Source organism: Micropterus salmoides, unplaced genomic scaffold (genome assembly GCF_014851395.1).
Source record: "Micropterus salmoides isolate LMB-PRFRI ecotype aquatic unplaced genomic scaffold, ASM1485139v1 Ms_hic_scaffold_23, whole genome shotgun sequence".
NCBI lineage: Eukaryota > Metazoa > Chordata > Actinopteri > Centrarchiformes > Centrarchidae > Micropterus > Micropterus salmoides.
The window spans coordinates 9,973,649-9,990,222 of NW_024041484.1; the positions used below are offsets into that span (position 1 = coordinate 9,973,649).

The 16,574-nt window shown below is 39.0% G+C and overlaps 1 protein-coding gene across 3 annotated transcripts in view; it reads left to right on the forward strand.

Annotated features, from left to right (window-relative positions):
* The window catches only part of tafa5a (TAFA chemokine like family member 5a), a 158,395-nt gene that overhangs the window by 95,396 nt on the left and 46,425 nt on the right, over window positions 1-16,574 (forward strand). For all 3 annotated transcript variants that reach the window (XM_038739270.1, XM_038739269.1, XM_038739271.1), the window contains exon 2: window positions 5,381-5,530. In XM_038739270.1, the coding sequence (XP_038595198.1) occupies window positions 5,381-5,530 (150 nt within the window). The remainder of the gene's footprint in view (window positions 1-5,380; window positions 5,531-16,574) is intronic.

A 16,574-nucleotide genomic window follows, 5' to 3' on the forward strand; every position in this document is an offset into this window, starting at 1 on the left:
AGAAGAGTTGCAAGATGGAGGAGGGAGTTAAGTAAGAAGGCATGAAGGAGACAGGAGCAAGCATTGTAAAGGAAGAAAGGAGGATGGAGGAAGAGGGGGAGAGCACTGGAAAAGGGGTGGTGAAGGTGGAGGGTTTGGTCTTGATCTCCCAAGTGCAAAATGACAAGACAGATTGGATTCTTTTGGCGTGAACTTTTGAGCAAAGCCATCAAGTGTTAAGACGTCTTCCTGCACATGTGTAATCACTTCTCCCATCTTCTAGGCAGAGTTGTATTTATAGATACACACATATACAGTAATATATGCACTAATAGAACATTGTGAACACATCTGAAGTTGAAATTTTCCATTTTCCGTCACCATGTTTACTTTTAAATACACAGCCTTGTTTTGCTTGTGCTATTTTTTCCAACACAAAAAATAAAAATGTATCAATAAAAAAGAAAAATTAACACATTAAGCAACTTATTATCACTGTCCAGTGAAAAGCATGTAGCTCCAATTTTGGTGATTTGGAATTTTTTAGTGAAACTGAAAGAAAAAGTGTGAACATACATACATATCTTGTCTCTTAAGCTAAAAAAAATCATTTAAAAACACATTGCAAAACATTGTCTGTGTGTGTGTCTGGCAGTAAGTATATGTATGGGAAAGTAGAAAAACTGGGGTGGCTTAGAAGCATGATGTTATCGTTGTTAGGAACACAAGTTCACCTAAACCTAACCCTAGTTAAAACTTCATCCATGGGCAGCAGAATGAGATACATTTTTCCTCAGTGCCAGCATGTGAACAGACAAAAAATAGTTGCATCACATAAAGATAAAAAATATTTAAAGTGTATAGGTTCATAGGTAAAAACATGTTCATATTCATAAAATTATTAACAAATTGGACTGCACAGCTAAGGTCCAAAAAGTCCAAAATAGCAGGCTTAGCATTATTTGCTGCTAAGATAATGTTTTTGTGAATTAGAAGATACATAAGTCAAGTTGTTTTTCAATAGATGATTACTTGAACTTTTCTTTTTTTGAGTCTGTACCTGAGAGCATTTTGGAACTTGGCTCCCCTTACAGGTCTGGTAAACCCTATCATTGCATAGATAATCAATTAAATATTGTTTTATATGGTGGTACTGTATTGTAGTTGTGCCCCCACATACTACCCTATCCCCACCCATCCCCTAAGTTTTTTGTTGTTGTGGTTGTCTTTTGGTGCACTGTTTTGTATCATAAATAAAATAAAGGATGGGAAGTTGAAACAGGGTATAGGGCAACTATAGCTTATGTCAGAATCAGATTTATTGCAGAGCAGGTTTACAAATAAAAAGGAGTTTGTTTTGGTGTTTAGGTGCTTCACAATGAACACAGTAGGTAGAAGAATATAAGAAAGATAAAGATAGAGCCAAGTACTGCAGGTCAGAATCAATAATATAAAATATAAAATTGAGAATAAGATGAAAAGATAATAGAATAATAAAGGATATGTACAATATGGTGGTGGTTTAAAATTACAGTTAGTGCAGGGATGTGCAAAATTGATGTTATGGATGTTACTAAAGTTGCATGAAGTTTGTGATTTGTTTTGTTTTTGTTGCCCTAAAAGAGACATTATTGTAACCTTTAAAATGGCTACATATTGTATGAACACAGATATTTTCTCCATCTGTGGCCATGGCCACCCCAGGTACCAGTGTGTGAATGAATCCTGATAGATCCCCATTAGCCTGGGTGTGACCCCTTGCTGCTCAGTTCATTAAGCCAGCCACCCAAGTGTTCGGGACTCCAAGTCCAGATTTAATCACAACTTCCATCCTCTTGCCAATCACAATTAGATCCTGATAAGCCTCTCTAGGATGGCACCCGAGGGCCTCCACACACAGACAAAGGTTAATTTGCGAGCAGCAAGGGCCGGCTATAAGGCCAAAGGTTACCTGATTGAATACATGGGGAATGTGTGTGTGTGGGTGTGTGGGTGTGTGTGTGTGTGTGTGATGGCTGGGCCTTGGCAGCAATTACAAAGTTCATCAGTATTCATGTGTGTCATTCATGGCTAATGGGTACATTACCTTCAAAGAGGTGTGCTCATAGGATGTGGCCCTTAATGGAAAATAGCTTGTGGGTAGACTGTAGGTAGCTGAAATTTAAAAGTAATTTCTTCACTATAGTCTTTTAAAGTCCTGAACACATGCAATTACATCTGGGAGCTGCTCAATACCACCACAGTGTTCCTCTGTTGGCTTCTGAGCAATTCCTAACTGTTCAGGGTTAAGGAACTTAGGTCTGTCGAACCTTAAAGAACCCACGTTTCTTTCAAAATGGTATCCTCACTGCATATATATGTGGTTAAAGTCAGTAAAGTATTTATTTTTTAATGGGATAACATTGTTTGTCCATGCTTTTCACATCTCGCACCTGGTTGTTAAAGTGAGACTTTGTAGATGAAATAACAAAATCCTACTCCCAGAAAAGAAAAGTTGAATTAATGAGCAATAAAACACTCCTCAATTCAATACACTGTTATTGGGTTTTGCTGCTACAGCCTCTCTTGGCCTTGTATGACCAGTGTTAGCTAGCTATCTTGTTGCTAGCTTTTTCTCTAACCGACATTACTAAGTCAGTTTGTGATCTCCATGACTCTACATTTCGACATGTCACAGATAAACATTTCTATTGCTTTATCACAAAAGGAAAACAAGCAACTGACTCTAGAGAATCTTTGAATATTAAGGGAAATTGTGTGTGTAATGATCCTGTAAATATAAGAGGGATGCTGGCGCAATGGATAAGACTATGCCTTTGGTATGAGAGACCTGGGTTCAACTCCCCACTGTGACCCATCCACCATTGGGTCCCTGAGCAAGACACTTAACCCCTAGTTGCTCCAGAGGTGTGTGACCTCTGACACACACATATATATATATATATCACTTGTAAGTTACATTAATAAATGTAAATGCCATGTGTAAAATATATCCGCTAGTAGAATGTATTGGTTTTGTGATTATTTCTGCTACATGTTGCTCAAACACACTTTGTGCAAACATTCAGCACCTTCACTGTGCATTTCCCATAAACAGCATCCCTGCACTTGCGGCATTTACAGAATGTTTTATTCTGTTTGTATTGCACCTTCACCATGCAGGTCCTTCTCCTGCACTCTTCTGCTGTGAAGGGCATATCAGTAGCTCTTTTGATGTCATCCGCTCGGCTCTGTTGAACACAATCGGAATTAAAATGTAGCATACAATTGTTTACAATACAAACAAGATTGACTATTGCAGAGTTTTTAAAGGTCTACATAATAATAATAATAATAATAATGGAAAACCTAAGGTATTCTTACTGCTATTTGTTTTGGATGTGCATCCAATTAAATATACAAACGTAGTCCAAACGAAAATATTTATTGGAAAGAAAAGGCTCTAATAAATTCCAAAATTTAAGTAATATTTTACCCAATGAAAAAATGTATAATGATCACTTTTGCTAAAATAATAAACAGAATTTCTTGCAAACACACAAACACAAAGGAGGCGCAGACTCTCTTGAAACAACAGCCAACCATTGTGTCAGAGGGAAAGACTACATTAGATTAAGTCTATTTCATAAATGTTTATCTAGGCTACATTTGATAATATTAGACCTATTGGTTTATGTTTTATTTATATCACAATAATTGCAAGCCATATGTTGGGCTACAGGTGGTTTGAAAATATTATTAGGCTATCCGCTGCATCATTAGTTTTTCATGATCATGTAACCAAAAGTTACCTATTTATATAGCCTTGCAACACTGGCTAATGAAAATGAATGCATATGCAATGTTTAGGAATTTTTACCTTCTGCAAGTGGATCACTGTCAAATGATGACCCGCTAGATGCAGAATCAACCCAGGACACATCGCTCAATCCTGAAACCTCCCCCGTGAGACGAGAGACGAGATTGGGTTCACAAGAACGAGAAGTGACGAGACGAGATTTTAACACTATTTTTAGGAAATCTTCAATGCTGAATTATATGAAAATTTTCAGCAATAAACACTTCATTTCCTACTTTCTGGTGAATTTGTCTGCACCAATATGGTGGAATTATTTTTATTCATTGACAGGGAACACAAAATTCAGGTGGCAGGTGACAATTCAAAATCTAAAAATCTAACAGAATATAATGCAATAGGGCTCACAGGCATTCTGTGTTGCTTTCAGATATGTTTCTCCTATAGATAAATTTTTCTAGTATATCATCCCTGCTGAGTCAACACGCATGCAGTTATGGTTTAGTGTTCCGTCCTCTTTTCTGTCTTGTTGTTAGGGTTAGTAACCTCTTTAAATGTGAATGTGGCACCTTTTCACCTCAATGACAAATTAATTCATTTCAGTTATAATATCATTTATTGTCTCCTGTCTTTCAGCTGGTTTTCTGCTCATGTTCAAAACTCTCAGAATCTCTCCCACATATCTGTGTTCTGACATGTCGAGAAAAAAGTTGTAATATTACGAGAATAATATCATCAATTAATGACAATTCATAATATGCTCTATACTCTGATGTGTATTATGTTATTGCTCCACTAGTTATATCCCCTTCAGACCATTTGACCGACAAAGTTTGTGACTGCATATTGCATGTGAAACTGAAACTAACTGAAACAATGTGATCAGGCAGAAGTCTCACCACAAATCCACAAACATGTTCAAACTTCAGCACCTCTGATAAAGTCTCACAGCAAGTCTACCAGTTACATTACCATTCGTCACAACGGCGCTACAGCGGGTTCACTTAATAACTATCATGGCGTACGCCGGTGTTGCAACACATGGCCAGAGTTGATTAGCTCCGTGAGTCGGCGTTATCAGTTATACATTTGTTTTTCATTGCATGAGAAAAAAATGTCAATTGCGTGAGGTATAAATGTCCATTTGTTAAATCTGGCTTTATCTTCACAATTTTTAACAGTATTGTGTGGTACATAACAAACTTTTAGAAAAAGTAAAACACTGGGGGACTTGATTATTTTATTGAAACAAAGTGACATACAGTCAAGAAACAGCAATGGCTGTTTAGGCTGTGTCTAAATTGTTGTATATGTACATGTATGACATGTTCAAAATTTGAATAAATGTTCTAGCCATGTATTGAAGTCTTGTTGTCTACAGTACATGCACTTGTGTCAGTGGCTCCAGTGAGACCCAATCCCTTGAATTTGGTAATGTTTGTGTCGTGCCCTGCCAGCTACAAATGATTATGAAAAAGAACAGAGCTACGCCAAAGAACATGTGACAGAGTACAAATTTAACAGAAGAGACAGACTCGTTTATTTTGCCCTGTTTATCATTTCATCTCTCTGACCTCACATTCTGTGGTGCAATGTCATTTCCAGGCCAGCTGGCAGCGGGGACATGTGAGATTGTGACGCTGGACAGGGACAGCAGCCAACCACGGCGGACCATCGCCAGGCAGACGGCCCGCTGTGCCTGTAAGAAGGGCCAGATCGCAGGAACTACAAGAGCCAGACCTGCCTGTGTGGATGGTAAGAGGAGGAGGGACAGGGGGCCAATTCAGTGGAAACCACTCAAATATGAGCACGTTTTCCTGAGGCACGTCTGACTTTTATATTGAATCATGGTGGTGCTGGAGCACATGAGGAAAATTTAATGTAAAATTCAGCCATATCAAAGTGTTGAATCACATCATCAGTCGCAGGGCAGTTAGGGTTTGGAGGTTTTTAAATAGGGGCTTAAGGTGGATAAACCACAGCAAAGTGGATCACAGGCTGTCTTTGTGATGTTAGTAAAGCCTGCAACAAATCAATTTACAGTTGAATCATTTTAAAAAGTGGCTGCAGGGGGCTTTCTAAATCCCCCACCAACAGATGGGCTTGTATTTCATGGAATAGTCACACTATTTGTGGAATAGTGTCTGTTTCAGATTAGAACTCGCAGAACTAACAGTACTTATTTTTGTGTTAGAGTTGCTTTTATATTATTATTGTGATCGATTAATTAATTAGTTGACTGACATGAAATTTATTGCAGCTATTTTGAGAGGAGATTAACCATTTATGTCTTTTTTTTAAAAGCAAAGCTGCAGAACACTTAATGCTTCTATCTATCCTCCTCATATGATCAGCAGGGAAAAGCAGTCAAACAGCGCACTGAGGAAAGGCAGCATTTGCTTGTTATTTTAGCCTTTTATTATAGTAAATTCCATATATTTGGGTTTTGGACTGTTAGTCGGGCAAAACAAGTGGTTTAAAGTCATCACCTTGGGAAACTGTGATGGAAATGTTTTACTGTTTTCAGAAAAAAGAAAGCCACATTAATGATCAAATGATAATTTCCCGTGCACATTTACGCGCAGAAGACATTTAAACCTTCACTTAATTGATCTTTAGAAGTGTTCATGTATTTGTAAAATCTAAAATAGCAGAAATCAGCTCCTGCACTCTGACTGGTTACTTATTATGGATAACTTTTAATTGAATGTTGAATATTTGGTAGCTATTGAGTGAGATTTGCATGGGTCACATTTTCTGTTTAAAATGTGAAAACTGTCCTGTGAACACCATCCATCTCCAACATGTCAGCTTTTCATGATCTAATACTGTAAGCAGCCCTGTATTCAGCTTTCTGACAAGAAAGGATTTTAAAGGGTTATGTAGCTTGAGAGGTAGAGTCGATTTTCACAGGCCCTGATGAATAGATAAGTGAGAATTATAGTATGTTTTACTTTGTGTACTGTGAAGAGAAAGCATCTCATTAGTTGTTGCCATGACTTCCTCACATATATCAAATGGGGAAGAAGCTTGAGCCATTCCTCTGATCACCATTCTGCCTCCATGCCAGCTCAGTGGATTTCAAGAAATCTGAGTCTTCAGATGGGGTTAAATGATGGTTTGACTCTGGGTTTTCTTAAAGCTCTTTATGACATCTTCATTGCTGTCCCACTGCCTCATAGGGTGCCTGTCACTGAGTCTCGGATGAAGTGGCCTCTAGCCTGGAGAGGGAGGGGAGGTTATGTGGGCAGGTGAAGGCAGAATAAACAGCTCTGTTAGTTAGGAAAGACCTGCAGTGAACTGTACCTTTGGATGTCTTGTTTTGCCTGTGATTCAACTGTGGCTTCACGGTTGTGTCTGTGATTGGATGAGCTGCCTTTCCTCAGTGTGCTGTTTGACTGCTTTTACCCGCTGATCATATGAGGAGGAGGCTTTCCACCATGTGTAAAGTGCACAAGAGGCTTATACCTACAATATTTGTGTGGCAGCCGCAGATGAACATGACACTGGAGATTTGACCTTTTCTACAAATTCAATTTCTTTCTTCGGCCAAACTGCTTCACACTGAGATTTGTGCGCTTCACCTGAGTCCTGTAAAGAAAAATCAGATCCTGCAGACATGCCCACCTGCACTGTGGAGTCACTTTGCTGTCGCATGCCTCTTTTGCCAGTGAATAAGTTCTTTGGATGTTGCATAAATCCGCAGTATCCAGATAATATCAGGAGGTGTGTGTCACAACGTGGGCTCCATGGAGCACTGTGGCATTTTGTGTGGGCTAGATACTCCTCTTTTCTGAAGAGAGCTTAGGCTTATCAACTGACTTTTTAGAGACCTGTGCAGGTGGATGGCAGTTGTCAAGGCTCACTGGCTAATGGACCAAAAAATAAACAGATAATATAAACCTGAAAATTATACTTACATAGCTGTACATTTCATACACAAAAGCAATTCCAAGTGCCTGACATATGTATTAAAACATTATAAACATAAAGGAAATGCAGCATAAATGCATTAAAATGTAAATCTGAATCTTGAAAAGCATTTTAATGCACCTGAAGAGATAAGAGAAAGAGATACTAGTCAGGTAAAGATGCAAATGCAAGCTGGATAATAATGAAAGAGAATATAAAAATGCAAGTCTGAAATCCTCTAAGTCTGTGCTAGTTCTGCGGTGCATAGTAACAAAATGCTGCTTCTCCATGTTCATTTGGAACAGATGACCAGAGAGGCCAAGTGGGTTCATATGTCAATAGACAATCAGAGATTTATTTTGGTCCTGTAGAGTATTGAGAAATGTATTGACAAGCTGCAGTAATTTAAACTCTACTGAAATCCATTGTAGAGTCATTGTAAAGATGAATCTAAGCAATTATAAATGACACGTAATATATTATGGCTGCAGTCTTTTTCAACATCTTTTATTTTTTATTGCTTTTAATTACTTACCTAAAACACACAACATTTGATTTAACATTACATGCCAACTAATCAGAGAATAATCATAATCATTCGCAATTGAAATATGACTATATAGCATGAGGGGCTTGGTAGTTATTTGCACTGCTGCCTTCAGCAGGGAAGGCACTAGGCACTGGATTTCAACCTGTGTGGAGTCTGCTGGCTTTACCCTGAGTGTTCCTGTTTACTTAACTTTCGGTTTTAGGTGATTGTAGACTGTACAGCAGATTATTCCTAGATGTGAATGTAAGTAGGACTACTATAAGTATGTAATCCTTGCAATGAACTGGAATCCTATAAAGCTTTGGACACTAGTTGATATGGATGAGTGTATATTTAAAAAAGATCTACAAGGCCAAATTATATTGAACATTTGACACTATTTCATATTCATATTTCATAGTAGTGTTAGTAGTAGTGGTCTATATATGCATTTATACAGTATATAACCTCTGATTTACTGTATACTGGGGGAAGATTTTAAATAAACATGCAGCTAATCTTGTTACAATCTTTAATAAAATCTATGGTGTTAAATGAGAATGGGAGACTTTTGTTCCCAGACTTCAGCTTCAAAGGAAGCACCCCCTTCCAGGCAGCGTACCACCCTGGGTGAAGAGAAGAGCTGTCTTCATGATAAACTCAAGGAACAAAAGTCTCTTCCCTTGCTGCTGGTCCCTAACCAGCAAGCATGAAATGGCTGATAGGTAAAATAGTTGTAGCTAGTTAATCGTGCACACACACACACACACACACACACACACACACTACAAATATAATCTTATATAACTCAAATTAACATTTACTCAAGTATTGTACTGACTGTAAGTACAATTTTAAGGTTCTTGTACTTTAGTATTTCCATTTTCTCCTACTTTATAGTTACAATAGTGTAGATTTTAAACTAAATACATTTAACATCTCACTCTGCAGATAAAGATTTATTGTATCTATCTACCAAGACACCACGACACCACTGTGCGATAATTTTTTCACACTCCGAACATGCATGTACACAGAGGCACGTCTGTGTGTGCATATTTTTCTACACCAGATTCTAATTTACCATTTCCTCCCATAATGTCACATTGCGTCCTATCAAAAAACAGACACACATCCGCGCGCACCCACCTTTATTGCTGTTCATATTACAAAATCCCACAGCTTGATATTATTGCCATGTAAATCTGAGAAGCTTGTCTCCACAAATGCAATCTTATTTGTTTATTCAGACTCAGGCTCTGCTCACTTTGGGGACATAGCAAGAGTTTGAGAGAGTAAAGCTGACATAAAAGACCCCAAACGCCACAAATGGGATTTCAATCAGTTTTAATCTACTTGAGTCCTTGAGGTCTGCTCTCCGTTGTAATATGTCTTTGCCTTGGCTGACATGACCGGTGTCCTTCATGCCTCAGACGCCACCTCACATCCGATGCAGGATAATCCATAGCTTCATCAGCGGGTTTACCAGGCTTCTAGGACAGTATGTGGTAATGAAAACAGAGAGAGTGCACTAGTGGCCATTGAACCTGAAGAGTCGACTCTTTGTTGTTGTACATTCCCCATCTTGTAGTCGTCTGTGTGTTTATTCCTTTGGGGAGGTGAAAATGGGAGATAAGCCGACGACATGATAAGCTTTCCGTAGCTGCGCTGTTTGATGCTGGAGTCCATAAGACGAAAAAACAAAACAAAACCAAGAATTACATCCCAGAGGCATAAAATTCTGTCCCTCACTGACCTCTTCTCTTTCTCCATTTCGTATGTTGTCCTCTGCTTCTGTTCTTCCTCTTTTCTCTCTCGCTCTCTCTCTCTACTGTACGTCTTCAATGGACCAATTTTAGGCCTATATCACAGCCTACTCTCGTAAGTACACCCTCTCCCGTCTGCAATTTCATGCTCTTGAGGCTTTTTACCTCTGTGCTTGATGACTTTTAAGAGAGCTGATATTGATTCTTATTAGCAGGGTGAGAGGCTGAGTGAGACTATTAGAGAGAAACAGACTTACCTACTCATGCTGGCTGCAGGAAAGAGTGACAGAGCTGCAGAAGGGGGCAGCTCCAGAGACTTAGAGGAGCTTGTTGAGGGTCACTGGTCGTGGCGGTGATAGCTGAGTGGGGAGTCCCTGCCTGAGGTGAATGTGTTTGTGTTTGGTCTCCTTCTGCTGCGATGCTGACATTGATGAAAGCCTCAAACGTTACTGCCATTGAGAGGTGCAGGCCTGTAGATAACACAAAAATAAGTACTGTATTTTAGTTAAGTATATTTTAAGGTATGTGTAGTACTTGAGTATGTCCATGTCATGCTACTTTATACTTTCCCCTACATTTCAAAGGCAAATATGGTACTTCACTATATTTATTTGATAGCTGTAATTACTTTACAGTATAAGATTATTCATACAAAACACATATGATCTGCCTAAAAGTCCCTAAATCGGCAAAAACTGATTTTTTTGGTGGGGGCAGTGAAAACAAGTTGTAAACACAACACTGACACATCATCGCCTTGTTAGCAACTTGTTACCAGTAACAGTTGCTTACAGACACATCCAGCAGTTATGGAGAAAAATCATCGTTTATTTTTAGTTGCGCTTATGTTCATCTGGCAAGTCCACTATTCTCTCTCTGTTAGCTCTGTTTTTGGCCTCTACCAACTGGCAAAGGAGCTGAGTACTTCTTCCTCCAACACATAACTTGCATTGTCATATGTGTTAAACGACACCTATTATGCTTTTCCATGTTTTATGACTCATCTTACAATGTTACAGTGTTGGATTTTCATGTTAAACATGGCCAAAGCTCAGATTTCCTTCTGTTCTGAACACTCTGGTTTGAACTGCTTTTTCTACCATCAGCTCCGTTCTACGACACACGGAGCTACACGGTATTCCATATATGGTAATTTGCACTGCACAGCTATGCTGTCTGTACTGCTCAGCAACAACAACAGCCTGGTACATGAGCTTCAGGTCTTGGCCAAACAGTAGACAGTGGGCTTTGAGAGGGGGGGTCTTAAAGAGACAGGAGCATCTGTTTCAGACAGAGGCTGAAATGAAGGCCTACATGAACAGCCAGTACAAGTTAGAAAATAATTTTTTTGAACTTTGAATCATGCAAAGCTGCCATACAGGAGTAACAGAACATCAATATAGAACTATAAATGCAGTATAATAGGTCTCCTTTAAGCTGCATTGCAAACTATAAAAATTACACTCATCCCGCTGGACGCATATCCCTGGGTAGCTTGCATATGAGGAATTGTTTCAGTGAATCAGGCAGTGATAGAGACAACAGTATGCGTCAGGCTCAGTCTCTTGGCTATTAGACAGTACCAGAGCTCCAATCATACTGCATCAGCCCACTGGTTTGATTTGATCCAAGGAGGAAAGGAGAGGGCCGCGGTCTGTTGGGGAAACATGTCATGTCAGCTCCGACAGCCAGTTAGCAAGCTAGCCGCTACTGCAGTGCTTTCCAGAGGGACAGAGATAGGAAAAGATTGTCCAGTGGTGAATCTGTAATACCCCTGCTTCTCTCTATTTTGGCTCCCTCTTGGCCCTTTTCTCTCTTTCTGTTTCACATACACACATGTACAGTGCAGACTGAAGAATGATGACCACGGGCTGCGGCCTTGTCAAAGGGAAAGGAGGGGGAGAGGGCAGGCAGATGGGAACCGCAGCCTGAGGTGGGTTGCTTCTCCTTGGGTGTGCTGGTTTGGAGGCTATAGCCTCTAAACTGGAGCGGGACACAAATCACATGGCGCTTTTTATATACTGATCACACCCAGGATGCGCAACTCTCCCTGTGTTTCCCTTTTGCATTCTGTCTTTTCGTATTCACTCTGGTGCTGTTTACAAAATACCATTTTATCATTCCAGAAATTACATTTAAATTTCAGTATTGCAAAAATATCCAATTTGGAATGATGATAGATTTTCAGATGCATTTTGATATCTTGTGTTAAAATACATTATATCTTCAATTATACTGTTATATAATGTGTAATTATTATGTAAACCTGTTTTGCTATCTAAAATAGTTTTGTTTAGTTTTTCCCCATATATGTAAAAGGTGCTGTAACATGAGCCAGTATCTGTGCTGTATTATGGGTGGTGTGAATCATCTATCAGCAGGCACGGAGCTATGGCTTGTTGCAGAGGACCTCTTGTGAGCCCTTATACAGTGGGCACACACTTTTATTGCTATGAAAAACACCAAAGAAAACACAAATACAGCAGACAAACTGCCTGCTGCTTTCACACCTGTAGTTTGGTTCATCTGGTTCTGACCATGGAAATAATTAAACATTGTAGCATTTTAGTTCTGGTCCAGTTCCTGTCCACACTGACTTTTTACAAACAAATCAAGAGGAGAAAACATGAAGTTATACAGCACTTTAATGCTTCTGATGTGTATATTTATGTTTTTCGGTGTCACAAACAGCTGAAAAAATAACTAATTATAAGCATTATTAGTATTATTAGACTGCAAAATGACTGCATGTTATTAATAAAGGCGTAGAGACAGGACGAAGAGGAGGCATCATGCACACTAACGATTCAGGGCTTATTACTGTGGGTTCACTGTCACACACCTTTTAATGGATTTAATGAACTGACAAAGTACACAGAGTACAGGCACAACATTGTTAACAGCTTTTCACCCTTGAAGCACAGAAAATGCATACATGCTCGTGTGCATACGTGGTTGCCAAATGATTTGCAAAAATATATAAATGGCTTGTACAGATCAATTACAAGGTTACTTCCTGAACAGATTTAACGATCAGCGGGATGGATTTATTAATAGTATATTTGCTATCACAAAATCCTGTGGTTGGTTTGTTTGCTTTCACATCACCAACCGCACCAAGGTTGATTTTAACTGAACCAAAAAGTTAACGTTTGAAAGTAAAACTCCCAAAAAAAGTGTCACAGTGTCCACACCGGTGCTGTTTGCTGCCTGAGACGAGAACCTCTTGGCAGTGGTGGGGGCTTGTCTCTGCAGAAGACACAGATGTGGTCTGACTTTTTCCTTTTTGCCGCAACAAGACACACAAACAAAATATTCAAAATATTCAACTAAACCACAAAAGTGCATGTTCAATCAGCCAGATTAGGCCCAAGGTGGATCCCTTTGTAACTGGAGAGAACCAACTGATTTTAACCAACTGGGTTAAAACTGTAGGCAAAAGTAAAAATGTTACTTACAACTGCTGCAGCAGCTCAGTTCACTGTGCTGATGGGATGCTAAACCTGATTGTATAGGTTAAAAGTAAAAATACAACTTCTAGAAGGAAGAAATCTATTTTATATTATTCCTTTGTGAATTAGGTCAGAAAATAGTGTTATTGAGATGAACAAAGGTCTGGCCGTGCTTCCAGGCAGTGATATTTAAAGATTTCATTTTTACTGCTAGGTTTTTAATTTAAGAACTTTAGGAACTCCAAGCACTCAAGTTATGTTGCATTGTTTAAAAGCCAAACTTTGTTTAACTTTTATTATAATCATCTACATTTTACACGTAGGTTTATGGCCATTCCCAGTGGTGGACATTTAATTTTAACAAATTAAGTAGGTAGCATAATAATTAAGGGGGGTATTTAATAATTGCTTGGTTGTAGCATAATTTTTGCATAGACTTACTTTTCTCTTTTATATCATTTAAGAAATAGTTCCCTTGCAACAGTGCGTCTGTTATTTATTTTAAAGTGACAGGATCATAAACAAAAAGTCTTGAACGAGAGTTAGAAAAAGTGTCCTTTTCCGTTGCTGTTTTTCAGAACTCTTCTCTTCTTCCCCCATACACTCCCTGAACATTATTGAGGCAGCTTGCACCAACTGTCGAGCCATCGCCTTTACACAGTATGAGAGAGAATGAGAACCAAAGTCCCAAACGAGTGTCTGTGTGTTTTTTTTATTCTTTTCTCTTTTCTGGGCCCTCTGAATTTTGGAAATATTAATGCGGAGCTCTCCCTCCAGAGTGGCTGGTATCAAAACAGCTTCTTTGTGGGTTTACACACACACACACAGAAATCCTGAGCCAGTTTGTGTTTTGCAGTATGACAAGCAGAAATATAATACAAAGAATGCTTGTGTTTTCCCCGTGGGGTGGAAAAGCTGACGAGTGGTGCACATTAGCATAGAAATAATACAAAGTGTCATGCTCTGGCTTTCATTCTGTGGCAGTGTTACAGTAAGTTTTCCATCCATTAACCTTGCATTATGTTGCTTTGTAGCCTCCTTCCTCAATAAGGAAAATCCATTTTCACGGTTCTTTAAAGAGTGACCTGTTTTTTTAAATTTCTCATTAAAGGATGACTTGCAATCACAACATATATATATATATATATATATATACACACACACACATTACTAGCAACGTGTTTTTTTAATCAATTATCATTATCGAAGGCACTTTGATTTAATTTATTTTGACATTGATTGCATTTATTTTGAAATTTCCTTTCACATATATCAACATGCACAGATGAAAGTGAGATTATGTAATATTAAAAATCACCAAGCCAGCACACACTTTAAATGGCTGATAACTGAGCTAAAGTATTACATCATGTTTTACTTTGATGTCCAGGATCATTTTAGCAAAAACAGATTGCTGCCATTTCTTTCCACTATCCAAATGATGGATGTTAATGCAGTCAAAGATGAATAAGTGCTCCACTGGATGCATTTGTGCAGGAGTAATTCCATATGCATACATTGACTGTAAATATTTAATAAGATGATTTAGCTCATACAGATGCCATATTTGCATCCAGGCATGCCGTTATGCTCTCTCTTAATGAAGGTGCATTATCCACATATCCCTTCTGCCCGGAACCAATTGCACTCACCCTTTCATAAATCTACAGGCACAAGGTGATGAAGTGGACCCAGGTGTTGCAAGGTTCTGAGTTGATGATAACGTCAGAGGTTATTGATGCTCTATTGTTGTGCATCTTGTGCTCTGTGTTTTATTATAATTAATCTGAGTCGAATGAGAAAGAGGCCAGTAAAATTCTCTTAAAAAGTGCCTGATAAGCATATGTGAAGATAATGAAAATTAATAAAATAATAATAATTAATAAAATTGCAACCTGCATTTACCTGAAGCGTTCAGTCACTTTGGATCTTTTTTCCTGCTCTTTTCCTGGTCTGCTTTTGTTCAGACGCAGGAAGTTGGTGTTACCTAAGCAACAGTGAGTCACTGGGGATTTTGTTCTGGAGGTGGGAATAATCATTCATATATAATTTGTGGTAAGTTCTGTGCTGATTCAATGCCAGATCATTCAGCTGAAGATCAACCGTACTCTGTACTAAGTGTTTATGAAGAGGGATGTTGGCTCGGCAGATTGACTTCATGGGTTGCGTCTGGCTCTCAAATGAGCCATCAGGCTCTTGTGTTGAAGTATTACGGAGCTCTTCATAGAGCGGGATTCTCAGCAAGGCCAACACACCAATCACTTGGTAAACCCATCAGAGTCATCTTAACATCTCAGCCTTATAAATCTTTAAGAGCCAATATGTTTCAGCTCAACTGTCACTCACTCCTGCCTTGTCTTGTACATCCTATTAGAACACAGACTCACACAAATTGAGACATTAGACATATTACGTACCCATAAATCACATACTGGGTGAAGCTTCTCTCCCTTTTGCTCTCATTTTCATTTTTCTCTTTATGTCCTCATCTCTGACACCACTCTCATCAGCAGCCGAAGGCGACGAGGGGGCCGACGCAGCCTTTTGGTTCCACACACCACAGTGTGCCTTCCTAAACGCCTGCTGCCTGTCTTCTCTGTTTCCCACAAGTCCGCACACCTGCGCTGCCGTGGTTGATGGTCCGTGCTGTCGCCCTCTCCACCTCGCTGGTCTAATTGGAAGAGAAAAGTTCCTCCGCCGTGAACGCATGTCCAAGGGGCTATGTCTGTTCACTAGGCTACGGGCTATGAACAATTAATTAATAATTACTGCTTCTACAGACCCCTCAGGGCCTGGGCTACAATTTACAGCAGGAGGAGGGTGTCAAGTGGTCTTGACTATTGCTGAAACATTGTGATTGCAAGACAGTTAAATTGTCTACCTTTCTTTTAATCTTAGTGACCTGTATCTTATTTGTTTTTGCATTTCTTGTTAATCCAACAGATGTGTGTTTACTTTATTTTCCTATTAATGGGAGAGGGTTTCTTTAGGTGTCATTCTATTCTTGAGTCATGTTGGCTGTTGTTGCTCAAGCGAACGCCATTCATCTTCTTTCCTACAACTCGCTGTAGCAGATGTACATACTTTTTAGTGCAGCAATGGATTTATGAATAAACAGTAATAAAAATAAACCTGAACAA